General features: G+C 44.6%; 5 protein-coding genes and 2 pseudogenes across 9 annotated transcripts; 2 read left to right on the top strand and 5 right to left on the bottom strand.

Annotated features, from left to right (window-relative positions):
- Positions 1 to 229: 229 nt before the first annotated feature.
- Positions 230 to 3,470, bottom strand: LOC127778945 (uncharacterized). Its single transcript, XM_052305599.1, has 8 exons — positions 3,036 to 3,470; positions 1,688 to 1,801; positions 1,536 to 1,604; positions 1,433 to 1,452; positions 1,301 to 1,353; positions 1,152 to 1,182; positions 975 to 1,056; positions 230 to 730 (listed from the first exon to the last, which is right to left on the bottom strand). The coding sequence occupies exons 1-8, from the start codon at positions 3,382 to 3,384 to the stop codon at positions 531 to 533; spliced, it is 918 nt and encodes a 305-aa protein (XP_052161559.1). The 5' UTR covers positions 3,385 to 3,470; the 3' UTR covers positions 230 to 530.
- Positions 3,471 to 5,696: 2,226 nt separating this feature from the next.
- LOC127778946 (uncharacterized) lies at positions 5,697 to 8,355 on the bottom strand. Its single transcript, XM_052305600.1, has 5 exons — positions 7,898 to 8,355; positions 7,727 to 7,804; positions 7,458 to 7,557; positions 6,627 to 6,769; positions 5,697 to 6,203 (listed from the first exon to the last, which is right to left on the bottom strand). The coding sequence occupies exons 1-5, from the start codon at positions 8,198 to 8,200 to the stop codon at positions 5,967 to 5,969; spliced, it is 861 nt and encodes a 286-aa protein (XP_052161560.1). The 5' UTR covers positions 8,201 to 8,355; the 3' UTR covers positions 5,697 to 5,966.
- A 718-nt stretch (positions 8,356 to 9,073) lies between these two features.
- On the bottom strand, positions 9,074 to 10,661 carry LOC127778738 (uncharacterized; annotated as a pseudogene).
- A 1,744-nt stretch (positions 10,662 to 12,405) lies between these two features.
- LOC127778737 (magnesium-chelatase subunit ChlH, chloroplastic-like) lies at positions 12,406 to 15,174 on the top strand (annotated as a pseudogene).
- Positions 14,819 to 18,249, bottom strand: LOC127778734 (probable glycosyltransferase STELLO1). 2 transcript variants are annotated; one of them, XR_008018557.1, is made up of 4 exons: positions 16,484 to 18,249; positions 16,190 to 16,316; positions 15,530 to 16,108; positions 14,819 to 14,964 (listed from the first exon to the last, which is right to left on the bottom strand). XR_008018557.1 is itself a non-coding variant. In XM_052305352.1 (3 exons), exons 1-3 carry the CDS (start codon positions 18,070 to 18,072, stop codon positions 15,632 to 15,634), a joined length of 2,193 nt encoding a protein of 730 aa, XP_052161312.1. In that variant the 5' UTR covers positions 18,073 to 18,249; the 3' UTR covers positions 15,409 to 15,631. The 2 variants fall into 2 exon arrangements, 1 of the variants encoding a protein (XP_052161312.1); XM_052305352.1 differs by lacking the exon at positions 14,819 to 14,964 and having other exon boundaries at positions 15,409 to 16,108.
- Positions 18,250 to 18,285: 36 nt separating this feature from the next.
- On the top strand, positions 18,286 to 20,352 carry LOC127778736 (uncharacterized). Of its 2 annotated transcripts, XM_052305358.1 has the most exons (5): positions 18,286 to 18,605; positions 18,703 to 18,853; positions 18,932 to 19,266; positions 19,431 to 19,500; positions 20,002 to 20,352. In XM_052305358.1, the coding sequence occupies exons 1-5, from the start codon at positions 18,469 to 18,471 to the stop codon at positions 20,011 to 20,013; spliced, it is 705 nt and encodes a 234-aa protein (XP_052161318.1). In that variant the 5' UTR covers positions 18,286 to 18,468; the 3' UTR covers positions 20,014 to 20,352. The 2 variants fall into 2 exon arrangements, with proteins under 2 accessions (XP_052161318.1, XP_052161317.1); XM_052305357.1 differs by having other exon boundaries at positions 18,388 to 18,853.
- A 50-nt stretch (positions 20,353 to 20,402) lies between these two features.
- Positions 20,403 to 23,638, bottom strand: LOC127778735 (beta-glucosidase 26). 3 transcript variants are annotated; one of them, XM_052305354.1, is made up of 12 exons: positions 23,451 to 23,638; positions 23,091 to 23,368; positions 22,937 to 22,995; positions 22,751 to 22,826; positions 22,584 to 22,655; positions 22,413 to 22,500; positions 22,078 to 22,321; positions 21,834 to 21,949; positions 21,439 to 21,656; positions 21,295 to 21,326; positions 21,083 to 21,185; positions 20,403 to 20,976 (listed from the first exon to the last, which is right to left on the bottom strand). In XM_052305354.1, the coding sequence occupies exons 2-12, from the start codon at positions 23,335 to 23,337 to the stop codon at positions 20,696 to 20,698; spliced, it is 1,536 nt and encodes a 511-aa protein (XP_052161314.1). In that variant the 5' UTR covers positions 23,338 to 23,368; positions 23,451 to 23,638; the 3' UTR covers positions 20,403 to 20,695. The 3 variants fall into 3 exon arrangements, with proteins under 3 accessions (XP_052161314.1, XP_052161316.1, XP_052161313.1); XM_052305356.1 differs by having other exon boundaries at positions 23,091 to 23,339; XM_052305353.1 differs by lacking the exon at positions 23,451 to 23,638 and having other exon boundaries at positions 23,091 to 23,425.
- Positions 23,639 to 27,994: the final 4,356 nt, after the last annotated feature.

Raw genomic sequence — 27,994 nt, 5'->3', positions numbered from 1 at the left:
TTCCATGAAATATGTTGGTACCAAAGCAAAATACTGAATAACTGAAGATGTCTAACATTGGATTATGGCAAGTGCATTTATGCATCAGCAACGACAATTATGACAGAAACGATGAATTTGGCAATGTAGAATTTCAGAACGATCTGCACGAATAGGCCTCTTAGAAAACCTGATAGTGTTCAATTTCCACATACACAAAATGTATTATCTAAAACATGAACAAAATACATGCCTTAAAAAATGCCAATTGCTTTCACATTACCAACGAATGAAAACAAATGTTTCTGAGGGCATTTTCTTCCTCAAATGTGCCAACCAATTCTTTGTGCCTTCCCACACAACACAAAAAAAAGCAGTGGTAGCACAATACAATGACTCGCTGATTCTCACATGATCAGTCAACAAGTATTTGTACTTGCAAAGGCCCGCTTTGCATCTTTGGATGGCCACAATGGTGGCAACATCACATCATTTGATCTTGTACAAATTATAACAATTTACAAACGTTGTAAGATGAATCAGTGTAAAGTTCATTCTGCTGTATCTTGTGTGTCTACGTGGTGTATGGTTGGGGAGCTTGTCCCTGTTGATCCTTGCAACTTTTTGCAGACGTAGATATAGTGAGAGTCAGGGTCCTCTGGAACAAAGCCATCCGGTAGTACACCACTCTGTGTCATTGGAACAGGATCTAAGACAGACCTTTTCGTCTTGCCCTTGAACCCAGGTCTGGCTGCAAAACATTAAAAATGCTGATCATAAAGGGAACCTAAAAGTACAGGAGAATAGAAGTTATCAATCAGGATTCATCACAAATACTTCCACTAAAATGGAGTGTTCATGAAAAAGAAAGAATTATAAGGCTTCCACTAAGCAATGCATCAGAACACGTAAATTGCAAACATGGTCTGAACATATTGTCAGATAACATTTCCACGTGCAAAAGAAAAAGGATAAAATATTGTATTTTTACGTACGCAGAATGTATAGTACAATTTTCCAATTGCATCCTGATTGGTTCAGATGAGGTACCCTCACCGATGGATCACCATAAGTTATCTAACAGTTTAAATGCAAAACTTGATCAGATAAATCAATATTACGGAAGGGCAGATTAAAAACCACATTCTGAACAAACTTTTCAAAGTGCCTACCAGCATAAAGATTCCTCCTGGTTTAAGAAGCCTGCAATCAAATGGTTGAGCTGGTGAGTCTGCAGCAGCACTATTGAAATCTATGGCGTATCTTGGTGCAGATGAGACTGTGAATGATAGCTTAGTGGGGTAAGCAAGACATTAAAAACCTTTCTACTTCTAGAACCATCTGAGCTGCGCTGAGAGGAGCACCCACACCACACTATGGAAGTAGCAAGATCGCAATGTTGAAGAAGTACCAGAATAAGGAAAAGGAACAATGAATAATGTAGCCTACTTACCATCAATGAGTCCAAAGTACCTAGAAGAAATGCACAAAAATGAACAAGTGGCATTACATGTATGCTTCAATAATTGCTAGAACACCATTTTAAGAACTCATACCTTTATCAATGGCACAATCAAATGATTCATCAGAAAATATACTCATGTCCCTAGCATCCATTTGCATGTCTAAGTGTCATAAGGAGACCAATGGATGGTAAATTTCAGTGGAGGTGGAGAAAGAAACAAAACAGAAAAGCGATTTAGGATACACTGCAGCTGTGGAATATTGAAGTGTTTCTTTCTCATAATCTCAATTACAACCGAAGAAATGTCAATGTTCATTATCTCCGTATAGCCATCATCAACCATATCCTCTGACATAACTGCGAATGGCAGAACATGGAGAAAACATTTTGAATTAACACAGGCAGTGGTATTAGAGGGGGGAAGTGGGAAGCAATAATTGGTGTTCCGAAGGTTAGCTTTACTCTACCCAGAAAAACCTAACTCAATAGCAACACCCAAACACCAATGTGTGCCCACAAAAGGAAAAGACATAATTGTACTAAAAATGTCACAATAGGACACACTAAATTTCCTCTGTTCCTCTTTATTTCCCCTACTGTCCATCTTCCAAAAAGACATTGAATTTGTACAAATAGTGCACATAAACAAATGCGCTGCCATCCAGCTATGGTCCCAAGATGCCTTGTACTGCAACACATCTCATTCACCATAACGTAGCAGCAGTAAGCCAAGAGCAACTTTAAGCTACCGCAGGATAAAAAGTCCCTAATAAAGCAGACTTATTTTTGCATATGCAGTCTATCACTCTAGCAAGCGTGCGAAAAATAATACTCCCTCCATTTCATAATGTAAGTCATTCTAGCAATGTTCACATTCATATAGATGTTAATGAATCTAAACATATGTCTATATCTAGATTCATTAACACCTATATGCATGTGGGCAATGCTAGAATGACTTACGTTATGAAACTGAGGAAGTAATTTTCAGGACACCCTCCTGCCCAATTAGGCCACCATAAATTCACAAGAACTGCATGCTCGTGTCAGTTGCGTGCTATCAATAGCAAGAACTTGTACCTCCAGAAAATGGCCTAATTATAGTAATATATCAGAGCAAAAGGGCACTATGCCACTATGTATGAGAATGGCGCCATCTGATTGCTATAATGGCACAGATAGAATAGACTAGTAGAGGCTTTTAGACTAATAAAAGGGTCTCTTAAGACAAAATCACCATTCTCGACAAGGAGCTTTCCACAAAACTATTGCCGAAACAGCGATTTCTATCCTAATAACAGTAACAGTCACTGCCTATGAAAGTAGTAACTGCCCAAGAAAGATCACTATCCATCAATCGCCCCCCATTTCACAATTTGCTTAATTCACTTGACACTACTGTACTACGCACGTAGTTGAAAAACAAACGTGAAAAATCACAAACGAACAACACACACAAGCAAAAGATAAATTTAACTTTCTTTCTTTGGAACAAGGGAAGGAATTGAAAACACGAGAGCCGAGCCGAAAGCCGCAATCTCTATGGAACAGTAGGTTAGGAAGGGAGGAGATGGAGGAGGAGGTGGCGTACGAGCGGAGCCGCAGCCGATCATGAGGACGCGGGATTCCGGCGGGGCGAAGCAGCGGACGAAGGGGCGGAGCGCGGCGTAGCGCTGGTACCAGTCGTACGGCGCGCCGCCCTCCTCCACGTAGCGGGCGTCCCAGTACTCCGCCTCCCCGTAGCTCAGCGCCCTCCCACCTCCCCCTCCCCCGCCTTCCCCGCCGCCGACGCCGGCGTCGCTCCTCCCCATCCCCTCCTCCTCCGGCTCCGGCGAAGACGGCGGCATCGCCGCGGCGGCAGCTGGAGGAGGGGAGCGCGCGAGCGAGGTGAGGAGGCGGCGGATAGCGGAGAGGAGCGAGGAGGAGGAGGGCATCGGCATCAATGCATCAGTAGGTGGGAGGGGAGGGGAGGTGGGAGGAGCATCGGCATCGGTGGCGCGCGAGCTTGGGACCAGCCGCCACCACACGTCGCCGTCGTCGCCTGCCGATATATCAAAGGTGACTTTTCCCTCCCCCCTGTTTTCTTTAATCTTTTGTCTCCCTTCCCCTTGTTTTCTCGGCCAAAATTTAAATTTTAAAACTTTAATTTGATTTTGATATTTTAATCATAATATTTTCAATCCAAAATAAATTTATTATGAAAATATATTCAATTATTAATTTAATGAAACTAATTTGGTATTATAAATATTACTATATTTATGTATAAACTAAGTCAAACTTGAATTACCAAAGTCAAAACGTCTTATAAGAATATGGATAAATTGGGTTTTCTTGCTTCTGGCTTTTCGTTTGTTTTCTTGATTCTACAAATATAACTTCTCAGATTCTAGACGAAAATCTAGATTATTTGAGGAGCTTCTGATTCTCGGAGAAGTTGCAGCTGCTAGAATCCCTTCAAAACAGACTTAATATTGTCTTTTTAAAGTTGCTAAGAACACATATTTTATAAAGTTTAATCCACAAAAAATTGTTTTATTCGCTAATAGGCATTGCGGCCTATAATCAACTGTAGATAGGGGTGGTAAAGGCCCAACATCTTAACCTATAAAATTTGAGAGCTGGGTCTAAAGTTAAATTTCTATTCAATTTTAAACTGAATATATATGTGAGGGTTGTTTACCCTAAAAAAGAAGGAAATATATATGAGGCCTGGGTCTAAAGCTAAATTTCTATTCAATTTTAAACTGAATATATATACGAGGGTAAGAAGAACATATATATATATATGAGAGCTAGGTAGGATTGTGAATAACCTATGAGCCACCATGGTGGTACTAAATGTTTTTAAACTATTTTATTGTTTTTATTTTTCTTGACTTCCTTCTCTACTACAGTCTTTTTACCTCTTTTAGTTTGATTTTGTGGCTCAAATTGTCCCCGCTGTTCCAATCTTGCTTCTACTGCCACTCTTTGTCAAGCGTCAGCAAATGGACTCTGTGGATGGCTGCTTCAGCGATGTCTAGTTGTCTGCACGCTCATGACACTTCTGTTTAGACTTAGGCTGTGTTCTTTGCTCAGGTTCCTAACCCCTCTCCCTCGTGTTCCGCGTGCACGCTTTTCAAACTGTTAAATGACGCGTTTTTTTTTACAAAATGTTTCTATATGAAAGTTGCTCAAAAAAAATCAGATTGATCCATTTTTTTTAAAAAAAGCTAATACTTAATTAATCACACGCTAATAAACCGTTTCGTTTTCCGTGTCACTGTGCTGGTTGGGAACGGCTGCTTTCGAACACAGCCTTAGCCAGTCAGCCGAACAATAATAAACCGTGCTCAATTTGAAAATTCCCAAGATCGTAGCAAGTTTTAAACGTTACTCGTGGATTTTCTACATAATTGTATTAAAAAATCCCGACGACCTTTAAATCATTTTCTTCATTTTAAAATATAACAACTTAGTATGGCATCAGTTTTATAATACTAAATACATTTCATCTCGTTACTATACTTTTGAGATAGAGATGCCAGTTGACATAACCATACACTTACAAAAGAGAGTAAAGACTCCATGGCGCTCACTCCTTGGATTAAATCTTCCTCCATGGCGCCCACTCCTTGATTAACGAGGAATGAGTAAACACCTACTTCTCGGATTAAGATCCTCTACCTTTAAAAATACAATATTTTTTGTCACTGACAGGTGAATCTATAATTCATCGGGCCTACACAGTGACAAAGGCACGTACTTTTGAAGGTAGAAGAGTCTGATCCGGCCGAACAGCTGCTTTGAAGAACGTGCGGGCCTAGAAGAAGAAGATAGGGTCCTGATAGCGAGATCGCGTGGCCCCAGCGAAGCACGAGGATCTTTGCAAGGTACGCCGTACAACTAAACTGGTCCTCCTCCTATCTCCTACTCCACATTTTGGACCACTCGGCCACTTGTTCAGTACACGTCAAGAACACGCAGAGATAGCTTGCAAATTATGCAGAAAACACTAGCTTGAAATTCAGGTTACAAACTGTATGTGATGAATGAGGGTTTACAATTCCGATACTGGATAAACCGCTCACGAGTTATATCCTCGGAATAAACAAAAAAGATAAAATCTGAAAAAATATAGTCAAAGTTTTAAATTTTATTTTAACTTTTTTAACTTGACTGAAAAATCGATCAAATTATGTTTTCGACCCAGTCTGGAAAGTCCGGATCTCGTGTAATCCGGACCAGTTTCCAGTTTCCACAGGGATGGTAGACCTTAATTAACATAATATAGTAATATACCAAGAATTCTATACAAAATTTCAGTGCTTTAATTCTTTTTGTAGCTATATTTGAAGCTGTCCTTGATCTTGCCTTTTCACAGAGAGATTGGTTCAGTGGCTCTTTGCTGCTTCTTTTTTTTACCCTGCTTTTGGCACATCAGGATGGTACTAATACAATTCCATCCGGTGCTACAGATCATGAGCTCATGATTTGATGGTGGTATGATTTTTTTTTCTTTTCCTAACTCTGGATGACTTTACAAGTTTGGCATAACCGAGTCATCCTGTTCAGGCCTGTGAAGGTTGTGCAGGATGTACAGTGAAGCGGACGACAGGAAGATGCAGACCGAGTAGCTCAGCAGGTCCAGCCCCGTGGTTATCTTCACCATCTTGCTCCTCTCGAACATCTTCACCAGAAGGATCATGACGATGACATGCCCTACTTTGGTTTTCAGTTCGTCCAGGGAGGTAATCTTCATCCACTTTGGTCTTTCCTGAAACAAGAAGAAAACGAACGATCAGTTTTCTGAACCTGCCACGATTGCAGAATTGCAGAGATGATAACTACTGTTCTCAAGGCAGATGTAGGGAGTGTCTATGTTTGTGCAAACTATGGTTATATTTGATTATCTGGTTTGTCTGAATTTTCAGTAGTGAAGTTTTGGTTGTTTTGCAATTAAACAGTTCAATGGATAGCTCACAAAATAAAATTTTCAGTCCAAAACAAACAAAGGAGTGATATGGTTAGCAAGTACAGGTTCATCAGTAAAAGGCTAAAACGTGAAGGTTGTTTTGGCATGCGAAGATGATTGGCTAGTTCTTATTCAGTTCCTGTACATTGTTTCCCTTCTGCTATAATATAAAACCAGCAGTTGCTGGGTTCTTTTTTTTTTTTAAAAAAAAAGATGATTAGCTACCTTTAAAGCAAACATCCCAAATAAGGATGATCCCTGCAGAGCTCTGTCAGACTCAGAAGGAACATCAGTAGAAGTATTGCTTATGAACAGCCCGTACAAGCCCATCCCAAAGATCAGCATGACTGTTCCAGCGAGATAAACATCTGCAGAGAGCAGTAAAACACAGCAGTTAATGTAAGGTTCAATCATTCTAAACACCAATTTACTGCACCTTGCATGCTTGCAGCCTCTAGAGTTGATAAAGACTTTATCGTATATTATGAAGCCTAGAGAGTAACCTACCATTCTTTTTATTTTTTTAAACAAATGAGTAACTTACCACTCTACTACCAACCACCTAGGAATATCAGAAATTTGAGGTGTGATGGTTACAGTTGGTCACCAAAAGCTTTTATAACGAACGAACTTTCATTGGTTGAGACGTCACGAAGCATGATCGATGAAGATTAAGGTTTTTAAAAAAACAAGGTGGTATTGACGTATGATTGATTGAGTTTTAATTATTACAAACTTGAAAAATAGATTAATATGATATTTCAGAGCAACTTTCATATAAAAAGTTTTCGCGCAAAACGCACCGTTTAATAGTTTGAAAAGCGTGACACGAAAATCTTAATCTTCATCTAACTCTTGTTAGAGAAAAGAACGGGACCATAGAGTTAAATTCGAATCATTGTGAGTTGTGACAGATACTACCTTTCTTTGTGCCAGCTGACTGAATAAACCTTTTTCAGTAGCTCTTACAAGACAGAATTCTCAAAGAGTTTAGGTAGTGACATAGTTATACTTAAACCACTTTGGATCAAACAGCAAGCAGAATGGGCATCTCACCAATGGCTTCGACAACTTTGAGGACCATCTGCCCTGTATGGACGCCTTTGAGACAGCCCGACCAATACACGCTGTAAGCCTCTTTTATGTAAACACAACCCTAATCACGAGTAGACAGAAGCTAGAAGATCAGAGCCAGAAAAATATTGACATGGATGTTCACTAGTGTTCTACCCTGCAAGAAAGATATTCTTGTTCTTGATACAGATAATTCTTGCCCTGATTGGAAAGAATCAGGTGTTGGAGATGAAATGGATATGATCACTTACATTGAGGAAGCAGAGGAGGGATCCGGCCAGTGATCCGGCAACCGCGAGAAGAGCCAGGAATCTGAAATCGAAGATCACCTGCGTGCGTCACGATGGGCAGAAATTTTAGCCTGATTTGCAATACCAAGCATGGTAAATCGACGCAGATCTTGGAAAGAACCAAGCAGATACCCTCTCGACGGTGGTCTCGACGGCGGTGGACTTGGTGGTGGGAGGAGGAGGAGGAGCCATGGCGCCGTTGGCCCCGCCGACGAGCCTGTAGCCTCGCGGCTTGCCCGCCGGTGAGCCATCGGCGCCGCCGCCTCCTCGCAGTACGGCGTCCGCCGCGGTGGTCACGCCGTCGCCGGACGAGGACGTGGCGCCGACCGCCACGAGCCTCGACGGCGTCCGGCGGGGGCGCAGCGCGGCGCCTCCTCGCCGGAGCGCCGGCGCGGCGGCGAGGCAGCCGCAGCGCAGGAAGAGAGCGGTGGTCATCGCGCGCGCGCGTCGGGTCGGAGTCGCCGCGCTCGCCGGCTGCTTGCTCACCGGCGACGCACCCGCGTTGCGTTCGTGGCTGCTTCGTGTGGTGCGAAATCGGGGAGGAGAAGAGGTGGAGAGGAGACGGGTTTTCTGGCGCGAGATGCCAGCCGCGTCGCTCTCAGCTCTGGCTCTCTCGCCGTCAGGCTACTGTGGCGCGAGGGCTTTGCACCGTTGCCTGCATTTGCCGCGTGTTTTCGCGGGGGACGCACGCACACGGCACATCGCAGTGATGCGAGAGAGACATTAGGCCTATTTGGGGAGTTTTTAGCTGCTGCAGTTTCTTTCAGAATCTCCGCTTCTCCAAACAGTGTAGTTTGTTACCTAGATTCTAAGAATTTGTACTTGTAGAATTCAGAAAATGAACTAGAATTCAGATGCTGAAAAATCCAGCTTCTCCAGATTTTTAAAAGCTGGCTACCAAACAGCAGATTCTTAGAATTTTAAGCTCCCCAAACAGTACTATTGTATCGATTGGTTTGGAGTTTGTGGAGGGATCTATAGATTCGAAAAATACTGCCCTAAAATCACCAAATCGAATATGCCTTCTGATTTGTCATTTGGATTAAACCCAGATTGGTTTTCTCACTATGATCCTAGCCAATATGCTGTATTATTTTCAGTTTTTTGTTACAGATTTTCGGCCCCATCGTTTCACTTTTGGGGGGAATAAGCCAAAAGATATATTTGCAAACGAAAAATAATTTGTGAAAAAAACTTTTATGTACGTATTCTTAATGATCTAAAAGCAAAGGCTGAAAAATAAACTTCGATGAAAAAAATCTCAAAATCAACTCCAAATTTAAGTCTGAAAATTTAAATTTTGGCTGATAAGCGTAAGCATAAGCATAAACGAAAAGATAAGGCTGATTAGGAGTTCTTTACACTGATTTGTCCTTGCAATCCGTTTTAGCCCAGCATCAGGGCTTGCCTAGCAACAGTTCTAGTGCTACAAAATACAAGCACTGAGGCAATGAGTTCTTCCTATATGGCATGTGCTATAAAAAATACTACTGAGTAGAAGGCAACATGTCCGGCGCTGCAATCATGTACTACTCGTGTTCTGGGCGATGAAGGTTGTGCAGGATGTACAGGGAAGCCGACGACAAGAAGATGCAGACCGCGTAGCTGAGCAGGTCCATTCCCGTGGTGATGTGCACCATCTTGCTCCTCTCGAACATCTTCACCAGGAGAATCATCACGATGATGTGGCCCAGCTTTGTTTTGAGCTCATCGAGAGAGCTAATTCTCATCCACCTCGGTCTCTCCTGCAGCAACAACAAGTGAATGGTTCAGCGGCTTTCAGTTTCATGACATGTGAGCATTTCTGCTTCAGAAGTTATCAGGAAAAAAAAAGTGCAGAGATGGTGAGTGCAGATTTCGACTTCTCGAGTCAGTTAGTTTAATCTTGAAGTTTCTTCTGAATTTAATGGCTGATACCTTCAAAGCAAACATGCCAAACAAGGATGATCCCTTGAGAGCACGATCAGATGCAGGTACATCAGGAGAATCGTTGCTGATGAACAGCCCATACAGACCCATCCCAAAAATCAGCATGACTGTTCCAGCAAGATACACATCTGCCCACAAAGCAGCAGTTAAGTTAAAGCACATTTTGCAGGTCCCCCTCTTCCAAAATTGATAAGAGGTTCATATAATTGTTAGTGTTAGATTTAGGTAGATATCAAGCTAAACAATAGAGGCATCTAAACAATATTGTGTCAGAGTTCAGATGATATCAAGCAGAACTTTAATTGCTCACCGATAGCCTCGACGAGCCTGAGGACCATCTGCCCTGTATGGACACCTCTAACACAGCTTGTCCAGTAGACATGGTATGCTTCTTTAATGTACACACAACCCTGATTATAAGCAAATGACAGATGATTCAATCTGTAATTTCAGCTCCACCATTTCGTATACAAAAATTTGCTTGCACAGTCACAAGGCTTTACACTGAGGAAGCAGAGGAGGGAGCCGGCGAGCGAGCCGGCGACGGCGAGGAGAGCCAGGAAACGGAAATCGAATATCAGCTGCGGCCAAAAGGCAAAACGAAACATCATATCAGACGACGGCCGCTGCGTGCACAGGACCAACAAAACCATACTTTCGCGCGTGTGCGTGTGTGTGTACGTACATATGTACCTTCTCAACGGTGGACTCGACCGCGGGGCCAATGCCTCCGCCGCCACCGCCGTCCCCTCCGGCGAACGCGCGCTCCAGCGACATGGCGGCGGCTGCCGAGCCATCGGAGCCCAGCGGCGATTCGCCCGTAGTAGTGGCCGTATTAACCGACGAGGCAGCGCACGCGACTGCCACGAGCCGGGGCCTACGACACGGAAGCGCGGCCACCGCCCGTCTCCGCGCGCCGGGACAACGCTGGAGCGAGCCAACCGTGCACCACCGCGAGAGCAGCCATCAGCTCGAATGCTGCTGGTTTGCCTGCCACGAGTGGAGTACGGAAACGGACGTGGTGGTGTGACGCGTCGGTGTCTCCCCCACCCGGTGCTTTTCATCGCCCTCTCGATCATCCGGCCATGCGTGCGGGTGCGGATGGTTGGTTTCTCGCGTGCGATCGAAAGGGAGTGCAGGGAAGACCTGGAACGGGTCGGCAAATCCCCAATACGGCATGCAGGCCCGCGGGCCTGCGCACGCGAGGACGCGCGAGTCACGATCCCGCTGACATGGACGTATACAGTGAGTATTGTAGGGGGCAACCGGTCTCTGGCTCGCATCAGATGGCCTAATCAGTAAAAAAATCAAATTTTAAATTTTCAAGCTTAATGTTGACATTGATTTTGAGATATTTAATGTAGTTTCTTTTTTAACATTGGCTTTTAAGTAAAAAAACATATTTATAAAAGTTTCACCTACAAATTCATTTTTATTTCCTAATAAGTCGTTTTAGCTTATTAGAAAATAAGCCAAACGATTGGGACCTCGGTGTCTCGGACCCTCGGTGACGGTGAGGGGCCGTTTGGGCCCTTTTACCGGTGGTGAACTGGCGATGATCATCAGAAACGGGCAGTAGGTCGTTCAGTATCCAGCACACACGGTGGCATCAGGCATGAGTTGAAGTGGTAGAACAAGTAAACATCTGGGCTCTGGCCATCTGGGGAGCTATCAACAGCAGCTCCAGCACGTGATGGAATGCATACGGGTAACTGGCTGTAAGCCTGTAACGGCGACACGGCATGCATGGCTTTGGGGCGGTGCTGATTGCTGTCGCTGAAGGAAGAAATGGGGTGACTCGATTACTCGAGGGATCTTGAGGTGCAGTTTCGTGCTGAAAACTGGTATTGCACATGCGCCATTCATCCCATGAAGAGAGCTCTTGTACATTTGATGCCGCAATCCTGATATGAAAAATCCAGTAATGCATACCATCATATATATGATATGAAGTTCAATGAAAAGCCACGTGTTATGCAATCATTAGCTGTCAACTGAAAGTTATCTTTCAAATGAAACAACACATCATGTGAGAACAAAAAGCTCAATACTTAAGGTGCATAAAGTATGCTCAACTGAAAACTAGAACTACTCGTGTAATCGATCAATCAACTCTACCATCCTCCGAAGAACTCATGTACATAACGGTGCCACAAGCTTGCTACATAATCCCTGTGATGCATACCTTAACATGAAGTTCAATCAGGAATATATTGTAGCATTATTTTTTTTTGAGAATTTATTGTAGCATTACATATATGCTAAAACTGCCTACTGATTGAAGTTCCAAGTCCTTCAAATGAAACAGTACGATCATTTGTAGACATAAAGTAAAAAAAGTTTAGGTGTATGATCCCATAATCCAATTATGCTATCTAGTTTGCAGTTTCGCGAAAAGTTCCTAAGTGAAAATACTCATTCCAAGTGTTGTATGCTGACTAGGTTTGCAAAGCACACAGAAATAGTTACCTTCTTTCTTTCTCTGCGGAGGAGAAGAAACTGGCCATCACTGTTTTCAGCTTCCCACCAGACAAAGGTAATGTTGGCACAGCGGCATACCTGAATGTTTTCAACTCCATCTATTCCGTCCTCCAAGATCTGAAGAAGGATGGCTACAATGTTGAGGGTCTTCCAGACACAGCTGACAGCTGAGGCCCTTCATCGAGGAGGTTATTCATGATAAGGAGGCCCAATTCAACAGTCCCAACCTCAATGTTGCTTATCGCATGAATGTGCGGGAGTACCAGTCACTCACCTTCCTATGCCTCCTTGCTGGAGGAGAACTGGGGCAAGCCACCTGGGAACCTTAATTCTGATGGTGAAAAACCTACTTGTCTATGGGAAACAGTATGGCAATGTATTCATTGGAGTTCAGCCCACTTTTGGCTATGAAGGAGATCCGATGCGGCTTTTGTTCTCAAAATCTGCTAGCCCTCACCATGGCTTTGCAGCATACCACACCTTTGTTGAGAAGATCTTCCAGGCTGATGCTGTCACTTTGGTACCCATGGGTCTCTTGAGTTCATGCCAGGGAAGCAAGTTGGGATGAGTGATGCATGCTATCCTGACAGTCTCATTGGCAACATCCCCAATATCTACTGCTATGCAGCAAACAACCCATCAGAAGCAACTGTTGGCAAGCGTAGAAGCTATGCAAACACCATAAGCTACCTGACACCACCAGCTGAAAATGTTGGTCTCTACAAAGGGCTCAAGCAGCTTTCAGAGCTCATCTCTTCTTACCAATCTCTCAAGGACACAGGACGTGGTCCGCAGATTGTGAGCTCAATCATTAGCACTGCAAAACAGTTAATCTTGACAAGGATGTTCCCTTTGCCCGAGGAACGTATGGAGCTTCCACCAAATGAGCGTGACCTTATTGTTGGAAAGGTGTACGCCAAGATCATGGAAATAGAATCACGCCTCCTGCCATGCGGTTTGCATGTGATAGGTGAGCCACCAAGTGCCATTGAGGCTGTGGCCACCCTGGTGAACATAGCTTCCCTTGATCGCCCAGAGGATGAAATATACTCACTGCCCAACATACTTGCTCAGACAGTGGGCAGGAACATTGAAGATGTGTACAGAGGAAGTGACAAGGGAATACTGGCTGATGTTGAACTGTTGAGGCAGATAACAGAAGCTTCACGTGGTGCCATCACTGCCTTTGTTGAGAGGACTACAAACAGCAAAGGGCAAGTTGTTGATGTTACAAACAAACTTAGTACCATGCTTGGTTTTGGTTTATCAGAACCATGGGTACAACACTTGTCCAAGACCAAGTTCATCAGGGCAGACAGAGAGAAGTTGAGAACCTTGTTTACATTCTTGGGAGAATGCTTGAAGCTAATTGTGGCAGATAATGAGCTGGGAAGCTTGAAACTTGCCCTCGAGGGAAGCTATGTTGAACCTGGCCCTGGTGGTGATCCAATCCATAACCTGAAGGTTCTCCCAACAGGGAAAAGCATCCATGCTCTTGACCCTCAGACAATGCCAACTATAGCTGCCATGAAGAGCGCCAAAATTGTTGTAGACCGTCTGCTGGAGCGGCAAAAGGTTGATAATGGTGGCAAGTATCCTGAGACAATTGCACTTGTCTTGCGGGGCACCGATAACATCAAGACCAATGGTGAGTCATTGGCCCAGGTGCTGTGGATGATTGGTGTGCGCTCGGTTGCTGACACATTTGGCCGTGTCAACCGTGTGGAACCTGTCAGCCTTGAGGAGCTTGGACGTCCCAGGATTGACGTTGTTGTCAATTGCTCAGGTGTCTTCAGAGATCTTTTCATCAACCAGGTATGAATTCTGCCCCAGCCTTACATATGTAGAATTTTGTGCACATGCAAGGAAAAATCATAGCTGAACTAATGTACTTCTGGAACACACTGATGCAGACGAATCTACTGGACAGGGCAGTGAAGATGGTTGCCAAACTGGATGAGCCAGAAGAGATGAACTACGTGCGTAAGCATGCACAGGAGCAGGCACAGGAACTTGGTGTTTCATTAAGAGAGGCGACAACAAGGGTATTCTCAAATGCATCAGGCTCTTACTCATCGAATGTGAACTTGGCAGTGGAGAATGCATCATGGACTGATGAGAAGCAGCTCCAGGACATGTACCTGAGTCGAAAGTCTTTTGCATTTGATAGTGATGCTCCAGGGGCAGGCATGCGAGAGCAACGCAAGACATTTGAGCTTGCTCTAGCAACAGCAGATGCCACATTCCAGAACCTAGACTCATCAGAGATTTCACTCACAGATGTGAGCCACTACTTTGACTCAGACCCGACAAAGCTGGTGCAAGGACTGCGCAAGGATGAGCGGGCACCTTCCTCATACATAGCAGATACAACCACAGCAAATGCACAGGTGAGGACATTGTCAGAGACAGTGCGCCTTGATGCAAGGACAAAGCTACTGAACCCTAAGTGGTACGAGGGGATGATGAAAAGTGGCTACGAGGGAGTTAGAGAGATTGAGAAGCGGCTGACAAAAACTGTTGTATGGAGTGCAAAATCTGGACAGGTTGTCAACTGGGTTTATGAGGAGGCAAATGCCACATTTATTGAAGATGAGGCTATGAGGAAGAGGCTCATGGACACTAACCCCAATTCATTCAGGAAGCTAGTTCAGACCTGCCTAGAAGCCAGTGGTAGAGGCTAATGGGAAACATCAGAGGAAAACTTGGAAAAGCTCAGGGAGCTCTACTCTGAGGTTGAAGACAAGATTGAAGGAATTAACTGGTAAATTTGTTTGATCAATCAGATCCTGCATTCAAAAAAGGAGGAGAAATCCTTCTGTCTCACTGAATTGAGAGTTGAGACTTGTACAATTTGTGTAATTTATAAAAAGTTGTAACATGACATACACGAGGATACAGTGTCTAACAAAGAGGGTGCCTGTGAATGAAAAATGGAGCATGGGTAGAAGTTCTTTCTTTGGAATATGTTACTTATTGTCACTTAATCACTTGTTCATTTGCAGACTAGTATTTGATACCTACTAGGAATATAAAGCAGGTGGTTGTGAACACAGAATATCAGTAACTATTTTAAGAAAACTACACTAGAGTATTACGATCCTTCACTCCATACTTTACATATGTACGACAACTGTACAAAAACAGGAATTTAGCCAACAGGAAATAGTGTGATATACTAATGTGGCCAATGTGACTACAGTAGCAAGTTAAAAATGAGAACACCTTAGTAATTTAATTGTGAACATTCCAATCTTGACAAAGTAAGTTTCTGGCATCTGATTCCACATGTAAATGACACCAAGAAAAAACAGCATATCTTGCTCAACAAAAAGGGTGTTAAATTGAACTTACAGCTGAAGTGGATGGCAAAGAGGAACAAAACAATATACTGAATAAACTTTGTTTTGTTTTCCCTTCCCAGTCCGAAGTATACAGTTTTAGTGAATTCCTACATCAGATCAATTCCATAAGAAACGGATCACCTGAAGCCATGACTCTGATTAGCTCTACAAAATCTATCTCATTCTGAACCTTCATTGGGTACACTGCATGTGCTTGAGCAGTGTATATTGTTGCAAAAGTGGCATTTGATGGCACATTTGTCCTATAAATAAGTTTGGTCAAAGCTTTTGATTCAAAATTGCTTGGCAAATCCATTGCAAGGAACAACATGGGGATAGCAATACTGTGATGAATGTCTAAGCTTCCAATAGCTTGAACTAGATAAGAAAAGTCACCAATGTGACTTCGAGGTATGTAGAATATCTCACTGTTGCAATGAATTATCTTATCTTCGCCAACACTTCTTTTGTAGTTGGCTTGATATTGAAATGGAAAGCTAGCAATTGCCTTTTTTACCATATCTCCTTGGTTAATGAACCATTCAATTTTATTGCCATGTAAGGGGACATCGGACCATGATTCCTTCACCTATGGAGAAAAGGATGAGTTAATTTGATGGGACAAAGAAATTCACACATATATTTTGGAAACCAGGACATGAGCATGCACCTTGTTGGTTATCCAGAGCTTAGCCTTGTCAAAATCATAGAGGTTCCAATAATTGAGGATCATATGATCCTGAAGGAACATAAATCCCCCAGCACCTGCAAACTGGTCAAACACCTTTGGCAAGAACCTATAGTGGAAATGTATCAGTAAGTGCTGCAAGCTTTTTACATATTCAAGTAAATGAAACTTTACTGGATGAAGTGGTCAGTAAGATTTGTGAGTTATGATGACTTGAAGCGTAACATTTTACTGTTGATTGGTTAGAATCATAAATACCAAGCTGATTTCACTCACTTGTAAGCTTGTGCCAAGTTGCTGACTTCAACAGCAAGATCTGAATTGCTTTTCTCTGAAAGAATAACAACTGCCCTGAATATACGACCATAAAGCAATCTCCACTCAAGTGCAACACGGTCCACAGGTACGGTGCAGTGCACTATAAGCACAACATCACCAAAGTGCTTCCTCCATTTTATGAGATTTCCAATCTCAGTGCTAACTTCCCCAATCTCCTCAACACCAAGATGTACGGCAGGCAGTTTCTTGGGGACAAACACCTGCTTGTCCCCATGTCCAATGGTCGCCCTTGGCCGATCAATCTCCAATGACATCAACCTTGGCTGCCGGTAACCAACAGAGACCAGATCTTGCAGCCACGCGGACATGAACTGCAAATCCTTCTCTCCCCAGAACCCCTCCTCAGTCATCGCATAACTCAAATCAAGAATACGTTCAAAGAGTGTCTGCTTATGTGACCGCCACTCCATTAGGAAATCTATCAGCCTCCCTACACTGACATGGATATCCTTCTCATCATCAAATGGGTGAGCATGCACATTATCCATGCGGTGCACAGTCGGTGGGTAGACCACTAAGTAACCCCCAATCTCCCATAATATGCGCTGCGACCAATACCCACGTATAACATCAGCTGCCATTGGACTCACTGATACTGGCAATGCAAGCCCCCAAAATGCCGGTGAATGGAACAGTGTATTAACTGAGTTGATTGGAGCCATCATGCCCTGAGGAAGTGCGACCTTAGGCGCATCTGCATCAAACCGGAGATCAAAAGCTTCCATTTCCGATGATTTCCGAGTGAAGTAGAACACAGCGTCAACATCCGGTAGGCCATTGCACAGCCCCTGCTGTATGAACTGCCCGCCACCGAACACCTGAGTGTAGAATTCTTCCACACCCACCTCCCCGGCTTTGTGCAGCGGCAACCCCCGCGGCCACACCGACGGCTGCCCAAAGTGCACGTAGGGATTCACCACCGTGCGGTTGGGATCCGCATGGCTGTACTGCAAGAGCACGCCGCCCCCTTGGCGATGGTCCAGATCGACATCGAAGTGCTTGGTGAGGTTACTGCCCAGGACGGCGTTGCGCGCGTCCGCGTCGTAGATGACGCGCGCGCCGCGCTGCACGGCGAAGAGGTAGGCGGCGGCCTTGCGGGCGTGGCCGCGCGCGGGGAGGAAGGCAACGGAGCGGAACCCGAGGCGCGCCTGGTCGGTGAGCGTGAGCAGCGCGGCGCCCGGGTGCGACCAGTCCGGGGGCGTGGTCTCGTCGGCCACGGCGAGGAGCTGCCACCCGGGGACCGCGGGCAGCGGGCGGTGGCGCGGGTGGTGGGCCGCCGCGGCGAAGATGATCCACCTGGAGGCGCGCAGCGACGGGAGCGGCGAGGACGGGAGCACCGGGAGAGGGGGCACGCGCGACCACGCGACAGACGGGTACTGGAGCCGGCGCGACGCGCCGCCGGAGCGTGCGGCGGCGAGGCAGAGCGCGGACGGGGACCCGCCGCCGTAGAGGAGGAGCAGCAGGAACGGCGCCGCCGCGAGCGCCGCGAGGACGACGTAGGCCACGCGGCATCTGGAACTCGCCATTTTTGGGCGTAGGGGTGGTGGCGAGATGGGAGAGGGGAGAGGCGACTTGGTGGAGTACTACTACTCCTCCACTTGGTAGTAGTGGCGTTGCTGCCGAGGTGGACAGCTAGTCCTCGTCGGAGTCAATGGCCTCGCGGCGGCGCCGCGCAGCCCGCGAGGTTGTTTCGCCGCCGGCGACGAGGCCCGAGAGGCGACAGAGAGAGGGGATTTTCCCCATTTTGGGCCCAATCATGGGCCTTTATGGGCCGTGTGTAGCCGTGCCTATCCTATGGGCCGTTGCTTTGCTGGCTTGCACACGTCATCGCGTGCTGGCTTTCCAACACGCTCGAAAATTCAAAAGTTGTCTCCCTTTTGATATCCCCACAAAAATCTCGAGCCCCACTTGCCGGCGACGAGATGGATTCAGCTCTTGCCGCCACCGCCGCCGTGGCGGCGTTCCCCAACTTCGCCGATGTCGCCGGCGCCGTCGCGCTCCTCGTTCTCGCCGACTCGCCGCCAGCGCCGTCCCCGCCTCCACCTCCTCCCACTGTTAGGTACTACTTCCGCGCGCAGCACTCTGGTTTTCTCCATTCGGTGTTCGGCGCGACGAATTCACCGCCCCGTGCGGCGGCGCCTCCCCGTTCATTGCAGTGACGAGCTCTCGTGCTACTCGGGATCCTCCGCGTCCTACTCCGGCACCTCGGCGAGGTCGTGCGTGTCCGACTCCGCGCAGCGCGGTCGCCCCGTCGACCCCCTCCGCGTGCTCGCCGTCGTCGCCTCCCTCCGCCGCATCGACCCCAAGGTAAATAATCTGATGTGCTAGATCGCGAACGCCAATAGTTTCATCGGTGCTAATGGCTCTGCTCCTCGTTGACTCTAGGTGCTCGCCAAGGCGACGAACACGCTGTTTCAGGGCGAGTCGTCGAAGAAGAGGAAGGGCGTGTGGATCCACATCGACGACGATGAGGACGAGAGCGAGAGGAACAGCGCTGTGGCCAGCGAGGGGAGCACCGTCACGGGGACCGCGTCTGCAGGCTCCACGGCCACGTCGGGGAGATCCCACCGGCCTCCGCCGAGTGGCGGTGGCGACCAGCTGCCGCGAAGGGCGGACAAGATCATGAAGTGGTTGTCGCGGCCGGGAGCGGTGCCGGCAACGGAGACGACCATCCGTGCCGCCGTCGGCGACAATGCTGGCACCAGCAAGGCGCTGCGCTTGTGAGTACCACACTGCTGCCAATTGCAATTTGAAACGCTTTTGAAATGGTTGTCATGTTAATTTCAATTTGAAGCGGTTTTGAAATGGTTGCCATGTTAATTCCAATCTGAAGCGGTTTTGAAATGGTTTCCGTGTTGCTAAATTGTTTGTGTGGAATCCGCAGGCTGCTGAAGCGTCCGGGCTGCTTGCGACGTTCTGGCTCTGGTGGCCGCAATGATCCATATGTTTACATGGTATGTGAAACTCATGCCAACTGTTTGAATTGAGACGGGAATACGAAATTCGATGCATGTTCTGTGCTGTTGAATGATGGTGGCTCATTGTATTGTAGCTTAAGAGATTTTCATATTGGAGTAGTATTACCCTTTGATAGTGTGCAAATTTTTTGAATCGAGTTAGTGAGCTACTGAGCTTAGTAATTTCCAGTGGCCCAGTGGGACATACACATTTGAAGCAGTTCTTAAACCTGAGTTAAATTTGCGGTAGTGCTCACTGATCACTCTTTAGTACCCCATTCTAGAAGCTCTATTTATTGTGTTGGGAGCTCAGCACAGGCAAAGTTCACAGCAACAGTGACATGTTATGACGGCCACTGCACAGGCAGACATCACAAAATGTGATGTCTCAAATTTGTGAATTATCAGCTCTTATTAACTTTGCAGAATACATTCATTACTATTTAGCTATTCCCATGATTTCTCATGAGTACTATTTTCCTTTTGATGAATTTTCAGGTCACAGGCTGACCCAATGAAGTTAACTAAGTTGTGTTTATAGCAAAAGAGATGGTAACTGTAAAGCTATTGGAGAGGCCAAGTGACTTCTGAGCAGTATTTAGTAATTTCTACTACCTGTCTGTCTTAATTACTGTTTAATTTTGCCTTCCTGCATATAAGAAGTATAGCCATAGGAGAAAGCAAAGTTCCCATGTTAGAAAGAGCTTGCAGATATATTTGTAAAGATAGGCTACTGGATAGAAATATAGACACACAATCATACACCCAGAGATTTTATGTCATCGCGCTTTATATTAGTGTATGTCGAACTGGAGTAATTAAGTATAATGAGTTCCATTTTCAGACACTTCCTTTTGCAATTAACTGTTATCTGAACTTCTCTGTGGGAATGAAATCTGTGCTGTTGAATAGGAATTATTAGATATTTTGAATAGTCCCTTCTGTCAGCTCTTTATTGTACAAATAGCCTACGGTTCTGATGAACAAATCTGTATTGAAGTTCAATCCATTTATTTCTCCTTCTGTTGCAGAAGCTAGTGAAGCTACCAATCTCCACATTGGTTGTTTTTCACATATAACTAAAGCTAAACTAACGCGCTAAGATGAGCATACGCTAGAGTTAGCTTTGTTCTGAAATCTGACAGTGGAAGCCTTTGAGGCTTTCACAGCTTGATCCTTTTGTCTGCATACTTTAGTTCCTCTTCTTACTGGAGAGCATGTTCTTGAACCAGAAAGCCGAGTCCTTGGGGTACCTCTTTAGCGTCTTGTAGTCCACATAGATGATGCCAAAACGGGAAGTGTACCCGAGCCTCCACTCGAAGTTGTCAAGCAATGACCAAGCAAAGTATCCAATCACTTTGGCACCATCGTCTATCGCCTTCTTGAGCTCAGTGATGTAGTTTCTGTAGTATCTGATTCTTACTGTATCATGCACACCCTGAGTGATACTGACGTTGCCAGGTTGGTCCATTCCTGCAAGAGCACAACATTGATCATAGTGTAAGCCTTCTTTAATACTTTTCATTGTCAACAAAACTATTATTCGGAGAATCAGGGACCATTCTGATAGAATTAGTACCATTTTCAGAAAGGATCATTGTAGGGTTTCCATATGTTTCCTTTACATAGGTCACAGCCTTTTTGATTCCCCATGGCACAATGTAAAGCCAGTAAGAGTTTGCCTGCGTGAATTCAATCAATTCAACTATTGAAGTGTGATGATTTAACTTGAAATTCAACTTTTCCTAACTGTTCAACATACTACTGTACAATACATTGACTGCCACTTACTTGAGCTCCAATGGGCACGCCGTTTCGTTCATCTGGAAAAGACATGAGTGCATGAGCAACTGATCCAGTTAAACAGTACTACAAGAAACTGAATTATGCATCAGAAAATCAGAAGGATTTGGGGGTGGAGTATTCAGAACTCACAGGCAAACCCAACATGCCAGTCATCCTGATAACTGGTCGGTGTCAGGTTCCATGGCCCAGGGTCTTTCATGTAGAAAGAGGTGTAGTGGTTGATGCCAACATAATCTATTGAGTCTTTCACCATCCTGGACTCCTCATCACTGAAGGTTGGCATCCTGTCCTTGACGATTTCGAGCATCGAGTATGGGTACCGACCATGGATAATGGGGTCAAGGAACCTTTAAGGAGATCATAGTGTCAGTTTGCTGATCCAAAAAAAAGGGTACTTTCAGACTTTCAGTTTGTGGCTACACTATCACAAAAAATCTAGACTGCTACTAGACCTGAGCATCTGAACTCTGGAGTAAATAATCGATAATTTGATCCTGAACCAGATGGTGTTTTCAGATTTTTACCATCCGAGGTGAAAATCTCTTGCCCTCTGTGCTGCAGCCCTATCAGCATTGCTGTCACTGAATGGTTCATACCAGACAAAATCCAAGAGAATTCCAATCCTCCCCTTTTGATAAAGCTGTTCAATTGGAAGAAATGCATTTCAGACTACATTCTCAGATACAGGGATAGCAAAAGTAACTGAGATAATTTGCATTGCATAGTGTAAATCCAGCCTTGAGCTGAACTGTCATTCTGCTATTTTACCTGATACTTTTCGCGGTATCGCTTGACGGCGGCAGCATGAGAAAGGATGAGATGGTGGGCAGCAAGGTATGGTTCTGTCGTGGAGTTGCCTCCTGCATCACAGCCAGAGCACCTTCCCGGGGCATGGAAGCCATTGTCATATCCTAGAGCAGCAACGCATCTTGGCTCATTGAAGGTAAACCAGTCCTTCACCCTGTCTCCGAACGTCTGGAAGCAGAAATCTGCGTAGTCTGCAAACGCCTCTCTTCACAGTAGAATACACATTTTTTGTCAAATATATGCTTCAATCAGCTTACAAATTTTGAAGTTCATAGTTTTCAAGTTGAAATGCTTACACGATCTTTGGGCTTAGCCAGCCTAAGTACTGCTCATGGAGTGCTAATGGTAGGTCATAGTGATAGAGGTTTGCATACGGTGTGATGCCTAATTCACCAAGAGAAGGTCAGGACACTGATGCAGAGAACCTTTGTACTGTCTAAGATAAGCAAGTGTCCTAGGAAAGTTACCTTTCTTAACCATGTAATCTATTAACCTGTTGTAATAATCAACTCCTTCCTGGTTCACCATCCCAGTCCCATCTAAATTTTTATAGAAAACTCCAAATCACAAACTCCACTGATCCAACCAACAACAATAAAAAGAACTGCTGCAGGTACAGACATAATCCACATACTTGGGAAAATCCTTGACCAAGAGATCGAAAATCTATACGCATCAAAGCCCATGTTCTTCATGATGTTCACATCTTCCTACAACCCCAAACAACAACCATCAAGCATCAAAAGAGAAAGAAACACCACAAACCACAACAACGAGAAAACACAATCACCGAATCACACACACACAACACATTACACACCTTGTACCTATGATACTCATCAACCGTCACATCGGCTGTGGCATTATTAGGGATCGTCCCTGTCAGGACACAAGAACACGGTAACAACAATGAGCACCATTTACCATCTCACCTGCACTGAAGTTTAGTACTCTGAATCTCTGATTACTTTTACCTGGTTTCTCTATGAAAGCGTCCCAGATGCTAGGGCCTCGGCCACCCTGCTTCGCCATGCCTTCCACCTGGTACGCCGACGCGGCCGTGCCGAACACGAACCCCTCCGGGAAGGCTCGCCGGCTCAGCCCGCCGGCGTCGTAGATCTCCGGGTTGAGCCAGTAGCATTGTGCCGGTGGCAGCGTCAGCAGCAGATGAGCTACTGCTGCTGCTAGTGCAAGCTGCAGTGCTGCTATGAATTTCCTCATGTCTGCATTACACACGGAGGGAGCAGGAAGTCTGGAGACAAAAAGGGCTTTGTCTTCCGGTGGCATATAAAAGATGGGAGGAGGTAAAAGAAAACTGAGCGCCTGAGGCTTACCAATTTTTACAGTTACTGATTCAGTTTTTCACCCTGTGTTTATTGGCAGTTTGCTTCTCAAACTAAGCTGGGGGCAGCCTGAATCAGAAGGCCTGAAAATGGAGGGAAGTTGCAACAGATGCGATTCCCAGAATGATAGGAAGGGCCGCACAATTTGTAAGTTTGCCTCAGTTTTCTGTGGAGGTTTCTACGTTCCACATTTCCACTATTGATGTGCCCAACTTTGTTGGTTGTGCTCCCAATCTTATCTTTTAATTCCTTGACGACCTTGATGGACCCCATTCTGTAAATTGATTGAATGAATGATTGGAAGTTTGGAGCCAATGACGCTCACACTGACTGAAGCATCGCTGTGGCTTTACTCCTAGATGAAGTTATTAAAAAACACGGATTTTTAAAAATTAATGAGCAAAGATAAACACATTTTAACTTAAGATAAACTTAAAACACCCGTCCTAAAATATGAGTATTTTTAAATAAAACGATACTACTTTAACCGATAATATCTACAAAAGTAATATGTTTTAAGTAAAAAAAGTTGCATATTATAATAATTTATTTAATTATAAATCTAGCAACATTAAATTTATATGATTGATTTTTTTTACTTTTTTTGCTACTAATAGCTAAATTTAAAAAGTTTAACTTCACTCTTCTAAAAATGCTTATAATTTAGTATGGAGGGAGTAGTAATTTAAAATGGTGGGAGTGAGTACTTCAGGTTAACCCCAATCGGTGCTAGCTAGGCTGTGTTTAGATCAAAAGTTTGGATTCAAACTTCAGCCTTTTTCCATCACATCAACCTGTCATACACACAACTTTTCAGTCACATCATCCAACAAAAATCCAAACTTTATGCTGAGCTAAACACAGCGCCAGTGTAGTGCAGCAAGAGATCTGGACACGCATCCATATTGCAAGACTGCAACGCGTGAGAAGCCTTTGTCAGTTGTCGCTACTTCACTGCCAAGATCAGCGCCCACACACACACACACACGGAAAAGCGGGGACTCTTGCGCGCAGCCATCCGGTCCGCGAAACGCGTGCAAGTCTTGCCCTCCTCCTCCTCCTCCTCCTCCTCCTCCTCGTCGCGCCGCGATCCTATCCTATCCTCCTCCATCATCTTCATCTCCGGCGCTGTTTGTCGCGTACGGCGCAACGGCCGTTCGTTCTTCTCCGCTAGTTTAATCCGCTCCGGCGACGTACGTGCAGCGTGGCGGCTTTTGCCTCTACATCAGCCTCCGCGGAAACGGGCCCCGCGACGGCGTGCGAATTTCTTGTGTAATAACTGCGGGGTTTTGTCGTCTCGACAAATCGACCGCAGCTGATTGATGGCACCGTGCACGTATACGTACTAGTACGTGCCACCACCGTCCACCGACACTTGTGATCATACGGTACACGACAGATTTGTTTCGACGCCCTGCGGCTGCGGATCGCGTATTCGCGTCGGGGGCCCGACCCCATGCTACGTGCTCAGACACCGCATGTGTCACGCGGCACGAGGCTTACGTACACACATATACTCGTGGAGTTTTCGGTTACCCATATTCTCTAATAATAAATTATTTATAAAGGTAATTTTTTTAATGTGATCTAACGACTTAAGAGCTCAAATGCTTAAAAAAAATATTTTAAAAATATCTTAAAATAAACTTTAAATTTAAGTTATCTTTGATTTTGATTTATTAGGGTAACCGATTGAGCTCATGATCTCGTGGCCTAGCCGCCTAGCTCTCGATCCATGCCTCATGCTCCCTCTCATCTTGGGCCAAACAGCACCACTAAAGAAAAGGCCGATTTTGTTCTGAATGGGACCATTATATGGGCTCGTGACCAATATTTGCCTCTCACTCTCTGACCGCTTGCATTACTATCCCTGATTCTCTGTTTCTTTAGATAATAATCGCTGTGATTCTCTGTTGGCCTTGGCAGAAAGCGACAATTCACATCCTGCTGCAGAAACTTGCAAGAGCCAACAGCCAAGCGATCTTTTCCTACACGAAGCAAAATTTTGAGAGCTTAAGATTCAAATAGCTTCTTGGTAGCCAGCTTCTAATAATTTAAAAAAACCGGTTTTCTTAGCTTCTGGCTTCTAGTTTATTTTCTGGATACTACAATTATAACTTCTTAAAATTTAGACCAAAATCTATACTATTTGGAGAAGCTTCTAATTCTGAAAGAAGTTATAGTAGCAAGAAGCTCTCTAAACATCCCTAGGCGCGTGTAAGTGTAACCTTGACAAGATCCTGGAAATGGCGCTGTCAGGCTTTAATTCGGATGAGTCGGACGTGAGCTGGACCTGATGTTTTTGCCCGGTCTTACGTCCTAAACGCACTTGTAATCTACAGTCGCCTCGAATTGACAGCGGAAGCGGATTAGGACATCCCCTGACTAGCGCGGATCTCAAAGCATTTCATGTACGTCCCTGATTCCATTTTTTTTAGCTAGTGTATGCTGTTTCACACTCTGGAATATATGTGTCACTGTCCAAGCTTCGTGTAGGCAGGGTTCATAAAACCGAAAGGTTTTTAAAAAACCGGTTAGTTTTCGTGAAACCTTTTTATCATCAGTTCGTGAAAACAGTCATTTTTAGCCGGTTTTCGTATCGCGTTGATCGAGGATCATTGGTTTTATCGGTTCTCGGCAAATCAATGAGTGATTTTCACACCGAAAACGAAAAGGCAAACGCCGTGTGTAGCACCTAGGAGTATACTACTACTCTACTTGCTCATTCGTTTACGTGTATCTGGCGGTCAAACGATAGTGAGTCGGTGCAATAGGAAAAATCAGATGAAAGTTATCTGTTCAGCTTCAAAATCACATCCCAGGTGACACACAGACAGCACAGGAACAAGGACACATAACCCAACCAACCGACGTCTGGTTTAGTTTCCAACTTCTTCTTCAAACTTTAAACTTTTTTATTAAATTAAAATTTTTTTACACATATAAACTTTCAACTGTTCCATCATATCGTTTCAATTTCAATCAAAACACAACCATTTCGCAATACATGAATCGCGCACATGTCAGTCGAATCGCACACATGTCAGGTCAAAAAGTCAAAGTAAAACTTGGTTTGCGAGGGATCTTCTAGGGAGTGCAGCTCTGTAGCAACATTTGCAGATGCCGTTGAATGAAATGCAAATCATCAGCACATGGGCTGCAAAGTCTGCAACGCAATGCTTTGCACATGTTCAGAGTTCTTCAGACCCTTGACTGTTAATCTGTTACCAACAACGAGATGCTAGCACCTCGAAAGAACCAAGAAACTGTAGAAGGTGGATAAGGTCACGATGATCACGCCACTCAAACGACATGGACATAATCATATTATTAATCTTTTAGTAGTAGTATCTAATCAGATCTTAACCTTTTACCCCCTATGACAAGGATGTTCTGAACTTTCTCTAATTCTTGCCGGGTTAAAAAAGAAATGCAGGAATCAATCGACGCGTCAAATACAAAGTTACCACAGCAATGATACTATCACCCTCAGTGAAAATAAGATGCCAAAAAGGGGCTACCGTACGAGGACCCTTGCATACGATGTGGTCCCTTGTTGTTTGAAAGGTGACAATGGCTGGTCCACGCGGACCACACCATACAAGCAAATCAAGCCTCTCTGTAAAGCAGCCCAAAAAATAAAAAAAAAACAGGAAAAACCTCTCTGTACATGCCTGCGTGGCTGCGTGCTCAACGTGTGCCCGACAAAAAGCCCAAATCATTTCACCCTTAATAAAACTATAAAATACATTCAGAACTCCAAAGATCGAGAATCCAAACAAAAACAAGAAAAATAAAAGACATTGTGATGCCTACCTTTCCTTATTTTGCTTGCTTTCCTCTATAAATGAATGTCAGAGCTCATGCCTTTTTCCTAAAAAAATTGTGATGTCTACCCAACGTCTTAGAAAAATGCCAATGCCAGAGTGAAAAAAAAAAAGTGAGATGAGCTTAGCTTAAATGGTTAGGTTACTTAGGTTGTTTTCTTCCCCTATCTTTCCCAACTCACTTCTCTCGTTTTTCACGCGCACGCTTTCCAAAGTACTAAACAGTGCGTATTTGCAATATATATATAGAGAGAGAGAGGAAAGTTTCTTAAAAAAATCATATTAATTTATTTTTCAAGTTTATTTTAGCCAATACCTAATAAATCATGCACTAACGGTCGCTCTGTTTTACATGTTGTAAGTGAGGGTTCCTAGCTCCCACTCCCGAACTCAGCCTTATGGCAGAACACCTCACTCGACTTTAAGTTTTAGATTTGATGCGGGTACTCGTATTTATGGTTAATTTTTTTTAGTGGTACGGCAACGAAATGTTTGGTGTGACTTCATCAATATCAAAATATATCGGTTCAAATCTTCCGGAGGGGTAGTTATAGAGGGACGAATATTTGCGGGTTATAACCACATTTGTATTTAAAAAATCTAAAAAGAGAATAACCCTCTGGCAAAATTTCCCACCAAACAAAACGTCTCCCAAGTCCCAAGAACGAAAGGGAGAAGAGGACATCACAAACCGACCCACCCACTGAC

Source organism: Oryza glaberrima, chromosome 7, assembly GCF_000147395.1.
Source record: "Oryza glaberrima chromosome 7, OglaRS2, whole genome shotgun sequence".
NCBI classification, from domain to species: domain Eukaryota; kingdom Viridiplantae; phylum Streptophyta; class Magnoliopsida; order Poales; family Poaceae; genus Oryza; species Oryza glaberrima.
Note: the sequence above shows the minus strand (reverse complement) of the source record. Positions and strands in the feature narration are given on the sequence as shown.